Below are 6,297 nucleotides of genomic sequence, written 5' to 3' on the forward strand. Positions count from 1 at the left end.
CACATTTTATCTCGTTATGTCATCTTTGATGGATCTCATTATCCTTTTCACGACTTTCATCCTACTTCTTCTCCTACTGAATATGCCTCTTTTGATCATGGTGATTCTCCATCTATCCTATCTACCATCCCAACTCCTACTCCAGCTCCTGTTGCCCACTTCGTGTCTACCTCACCTCCTTCTCCCAATGGAGCCTCTTCCCCCTCTACTAACGACTCTCCTGCTTCATCTACCACACATTCCTCTCCTCCCCCACCTCCCCTAGTCACATTATGGTCACTAGATCTCGCACTGGATCCCTCCGCCCTAAACAAATTCTTAACCTCTCGGCCATGTCTGATATCTCTCCCATTCCTTGCTCCACATCTCAGGCTATGTGTGATCCTCAATGGCGTGCTGCCATGGATTCTGAAATGTTTGCTCTTCTCTCTAATCATACATGGGATCTTGTTCCAAAACCCTCCACGGCTAATATTGTTGGCTGTCGTTAGCTTTATTGTCATAATTTTGACAGTCACGGTCATTTGAATCGTTACAAGGGTCGACTTGTTGCTCAAGGTTTCTCTCAGCAACATGGCTTGGATTTTGATGACATGTTCAATCCTATTGTTAAACCAGCCACCATCCGTACTGTTCTCAACATCTGTATTTCTCGCAGTTGGGTCATTCATCAGCTTGATGCTAAGAACACCTTCCTCCATGGTGACTTACCTGATACTGTTTACATATGTTAGCCTCATGTTCAATTTCTTGATCATGTATGTCGCTTACACAAAGCTCTTTATGGGCTGAAACAAGCCCCACATGCTTGGTATTAACGGTTTGCTGTTTATCTCTCCACGCTTGGTTTCCGCAACAGTAAATCTGATTCCTCGCTTTTCACTTTTCACTGTGGCTCAGACACTGTCTATCTTCTTCTCTATGTTGATGACATCATTCTCACTGCTTCCTCCCCTATTTTCATCTCCAAGGTTATTTCTCAGCTTTCTTCTGAATTTCCCATGTCTGACCTCGGATCTCTCTCATTCTTTCTTGGCATTGCTGCCACTCGTACCACTTCTAGACTTTTCTTATCTCAATCTTCCTTTGCTCAAGAGATCATTACTCGAGCTGATATGATTGGATGCAATACTTGCAACACACCCGCTGACAGCAAAAGCAAGTTGGCGGCTGGTGGTGATCCGATCTCTGATCCTACACTCTATCGTAGTCTTGTTGGAGTCCTGTAGTACTTGACTTTCACTCTTCCCCATATTCCGTATGCTATGCACCAGCTATGTCTTTTTATGCATGACTCATGTGTACCACACTTTCATGCTCTCAAACATATTCTTCGTACCTTCAGGGTACTTTGACTCACGATCTTATTATCCGTTGGTCTTCTATTGACCGTTTGGTCTCCTATTCGGATGCTGATTGGGCAGGCTGTCCTACTACTCGGCGGTCTACCTCGGCTTTCTGTGTTTATCTCGGAGATAACCTTGTTTCTTGGTCTTCTAAACGGCAACATGTCGTCTCGCGCTCTAGTGTCGAAGCCGAGTACCGGGGGTAGCCAATGTTGTTGTTGAATCCTTTTGGCTTCATAATCTTCTCCTTGAGTTATCCTATCCGTTTTCTTGTGCCACAGTTGTTTTTTGTGATAATGTCGGTGCCACTTACCTAGCGTCTAACCCGATACAACACCAACGAACCAAACATGTGGTAATTGATTTACATTTTGTTAGGGAACGTGTTGCGATTGGTCATGTGCATGTTTTACATGTTCCGTCAACTTATCGGTATGCAATATTCACAAAGGGTTTACCTGCTAAGTTATTTCTTGATTTTTGAAATAGTTTAATCATTAGAGATGCCCCAGTTCAAACTACGGGGGTGTGTTAAATATTTAGTTTAGTTATTTCTTTTTTTTATATTTTTACATAGTATAGGGCCCCTTTGTGTAATATGTATTCTACATATATGTATCCAACACATGCAACCCTAATTGATAGGTTTTCACATCATTCAACATTTCCCTTCCCCGAATCCCATGTTTAACCTTATTTATCTTATCATTTTGGTGGTATAACATGCATGCATTCCTTAAATCTCCCCCTCCCGCAAGGAAATGAGATCCCAAGGGATTTTTTGGACATTGACATCCGTATGTTCAATATATATGAAGTTCAATAATCATTTAATTTTTATTGATTTTTTCAATGGAAAGCAGAAACTTTTTTTTAAGTATTAAATATGTCATAAATTAGATTTTATAAATATGTTCTATTAAACTTTTGAGCATTCATCATATAGAGTTTAATAGTAGAATTGAATGATGTGACAAGCATAGTTGTCATGTAATGGTTGAAGCTGAACCATTATGAGATGTCGCATTGATATTTGAAGTTTAATAATCACTGAACTCTTCAATAAGAAAAAAAAAAGTTTTTTGATTCTTAAATAGATGTTTAAATATACTCCATTGAACCTCATAGAATTTAATATATTATAGAAAAAAAATAATAGAGTTGTATACATTATACAATATAAAATGAAGTTATGACAATCCATTAATATGCATTAATTGTGGATGCTGTGTAGTGAAATGCTTTTAAAAAAAATGTTAAAATTATATGAATACTGATGATATATAAATTCCTTAAGTCTAATGTATGGATACAACAAACGAACTTGTTAATAGATTACTTACTTATTTTCAACCTTAATTAAAGACCTCATTTTTTATAACCTGGACTATATAATATAATTTTTTTTGTATCAGAAGTATTACTTAAAAAAAAGCATGTGCAACTATCGTGTGGTTGCTAATTATCTCTTATTCGAAAAATAGTCAAACAAAGTAGCAATATTGTTATATTGGTCAAAGCATTTTTAAGAAATCATCTCATAAAATCTAATAGTTATTTGGAGACGCAACAAATTTTGTTTCGTGATGCAAATATTCTATTTTATTGATGCAATCTATAGCATTTCATCATGCAATATATAACACACATAAATGATAAGCAACTCCATGCATTTATTTTGAAATGAGAGAATCTAAATTTTCATACACATATGATCTAGCTAAACAGCTAATCCTACATTTTTTTCACAGTATTTATAGGAAATGAAGGTAGGGAGTATGGCAAGTATAATCAAAACACAACATCAGAGTTACCTGCTTCAATTGATTTCAAAGGAATGGTAAGATAACCAGATCCTCATTCAGATTGTCCATGCATGTATGCTTCAAATCTGCATTTCTATTCTTAATTAGTACTCGTTCTCTTTTTTCTCTGTATAGGGTTTCTTGATGGCAGTCTTGTTGAGCTTGCTTTGCTTATCATTTGGCTCCAAAATCACAAGTGCTACCACCTACGATGTAACATCTTATGGTGCAAAAGGAGATGGAAATACAGACGACTCCAGTGTAAATAATATCTTCAACATTGAATAAAAAAGAGAATGTTGTATCATGAAAATTAATTAAGAAACCACAAATTAATCAGTTAACTCTTTTATATTTATGTTCATTGTTGCAGGCTTTCCTTCGAGCATGGGATGATTTATGTGGAGATCAGTCGCCAGAACCAACATTGATAATACCATCAGACAAGACATTTTTGATAAGCCCGGTGGCATTCAATGGTCCATGCAAATCCCCTACTGTATATGTTATGGTAATTAAAATGAATAAATAGGCCATAGCTAGCTATCTTATGATTTTAATTTATAAATTCGCTCTTGATTAAATGTCATTTCGTTATAAATTAATTATGATTAATAGAATAACTTATGATATAATGAGTAGCTGTTGGGCAACATCACTGCACCAAAGACTTTCGATGGATGGAAAGATTGTGTTCGGAATCACTATTGGATTTACTTCACATCTGTGCAAGGACTCAAGATTCAAGGACCTGGGCAAATTGATGGTCAGGGTTCGATTTGGTGGAAAGAGGAGGTCGAATATTTCAAAATCTCTAGTTTAAATTAATTCAATATCAAAAACTTATATTAAATAAATGGAAACAATAAAAAACATCGGATTCATTGTTGCTTTTAATTTACAGGGGAAAACCACAACCAACACTTGCAATCGCCCAACTGTAAGTCGTCTGCTTTTTACATTGTTATGGACTTGAATGAATTAAAGCTTCGTGAAAACTGACACGTATATATGCCTATGAATGTTTAGGCTTTACATTTTCATTCTTGTAATGGCCTTCAATTGAGAGGTACAACACATATCAACAGCCCGAAGCTACATATGAGTATCAATGGTTGTGAAGATGTAGATGTTGGAAATCTTAACATTTTAGCTCCTGGGGATAGTCCTAATACTGATGGGATAGACATTAGTGGATCCTCACATGTTTATATCCATGATTCTAAAATTCAAACTGGTATGAGAATAGATATATAATAATAACATTCTTGGTTCTTAACGATTTATTCTATCATGCATATATTGCATAAGCTTTATAATTATGCTTCTTTTTCTGGAAACCATCGAAAACAGGTGATGATTGTGTTGCTATTAACGGTGGGACGTATGATATTAATGTAACAAGAGTGTTATGCGGACCGGGTCATGGCATAAGGTACATGAAAAAGCTCTTACTTATATAGTTATATATCGATCATGACATTTATACAATTTTTTTTTTCTCATTATATGTATGTGATTATGCAGTATCGGAAGCCTTGGGGAAAACGATGGTCATGACACAGTTGAACAAGTACGTGTGGAAAAATGTAACATCACAGGAACAAAAAACGGATTACGAATCAAAACAGTGCCTGTAAAATTACATACAACTTGATGACAATCTTTGCTTTTTTTTTTTTACATATCGTATTCAATGGTTATTTGAATTCAATCCATTTCTAATGTCATATATAGTATGGAACGGGATATGCTAGGAAGATTGTATTTCAGGACATTCAATTGGAAAATGTTCAAAATCCAATTATAATTGATCAACATTACTGTAGTAATCCGGAAGATGCCTTTTGCCCAGCACCGGTATGCTTGTTCTCCATGAAAATAATCTCATTTTACCAAAGATACAATTCCATATCTAATATTTACTGATTTTTTTATGTATCAGCCAACGGCGACAGCTGTAAAAGTGAGCGATGTTATGTATACGAATATATATGGGTCTTCGGCAACAAAGCAGGCTATTACTTTCAATTGCAGTGGAAAGTACAACTGTACTGAAATCGTAACAAACGAAGTTGGAATCACGGGACATGATGAATTTTCTTACTGCCAAAATGCTCAAGGAAAATTTATCGATACCAACCCTCCTATTAAATGTTATTAGATTGTACCAATCCCCCATAGGGTTAAAATCCATGTACTTTTACATGTTCTAATGACAACAAAGGTAAATATATTATTTTAAGAGCTTTCCCTCCCGGATAAATTCTACTCACATAAGGATAAAAGTATTAGTACCCGTCAAAATGCCTAAACTCCTATGCTACAAGTCTCCAAGCTCCAAGTACAATTCATCTAAGCATCGGTTTCATCATTTTATCCAGACGTTTTAACCATACAACCATCCAACTTATTCTATTAAGACCTACAATATAAACCAATAAAGTTTGAATAGAAATTAACCAATAATATGTTTAATTGTACCACCCCCTCAAACTTAACATTAGTAAATAAATTAATAACTTTTAAATGGATCAACATACAAGACCCATTCTTTTTAAAAGAAAATGATGATGATTGAAATTAAAGATTTTGTCAAAATATCTTTAGCAACATGAATCAATCTAAACGGGCGAGTCATTATCACAAAAAAAAAAATGAATCTGGAATCAATTTTTTAAGTCTTAAATCAACAATTATTAACCTTCAATATCCACATAACCTGACATTTTATCGAACAAAAGAACGATATCCTAATTCCATTGAAAAACTTTTACGTTTCTTGCTCTTCCAAGAAATAATAGTATTCCCTATATAAACACAATGCCCAGTACATTTATGAAGACAAACATTTGGCCCAGTGAGCATCCACAAAACTTTTCAAAGATAAACATTCATATCTAGTTACATAATTCCCTTCCATGATTACTCCGTAAGAAACAAAGTGCAATGCTGAGATGTGACTTACATTGAGTGTGCATAAGCTAACTCAAGAGTTGACCAACATACGAAAAAGTAGATCCAGTAATAGTTAGATAAATCAATTTTCGAATTTATATCTCAAATTTCGTTACATTTTGCAATAGATGGTCAGCCTCATCAACCCCATCGCTGTTAATAACATTAGGATCTAACGCTTTTTTAAT

General features: G+C 35.1%; 1 protein-coding gene across 1 annotated transcript; it reads left to right on the forward strand.

The window, feature by feature from the left end:
* The first annotated feature begins 760 nt into the window (after positions 1-760).
* Positions 761-5,315, forward strand: LOC145059618 (putative polygalacturonase At3g15720). The gene is made up of 12 exons (XM_079007440.1): positions 761-827; positions 901-1,206; positions 3,098-3,186; positions 3,287-3,412; positions 3,525-3,662; positions 3,794-3,946; positions 4,056-4,091; positions 4,181-4,388; positions 4,505-4,586; positions 4,679-4,787; positions 4,889-5,011; positions 5,097-5,315. The coding sequence occupies exons 1-12, from the start codon at positions 761-763 to the stop codon at positions 5,313-5,315; spliced, it is 1,656 nt and encodes a 551-aa protein (XP_078863566.1).
* The last annotated feature ends 982 nt before the right edge of the window (positions 5,316-6,297 follow it).

This window comes from Lactuca serriola, chromosome 6 (genome assembly GCF_051521515.1).
Source record: "Lactuca serriola cultivar US96UC23 chromosome 6, Lser_US96UC23_V15, whole genome shotgun sequence".
Taxonomy (NCBI): domain Eukaryota; kingdom Viridiplantae; phylum Streptophyta; class Magnoliopsida; order Asterales; family Asteraceae; genus Lactuca; species Lactuca serriola.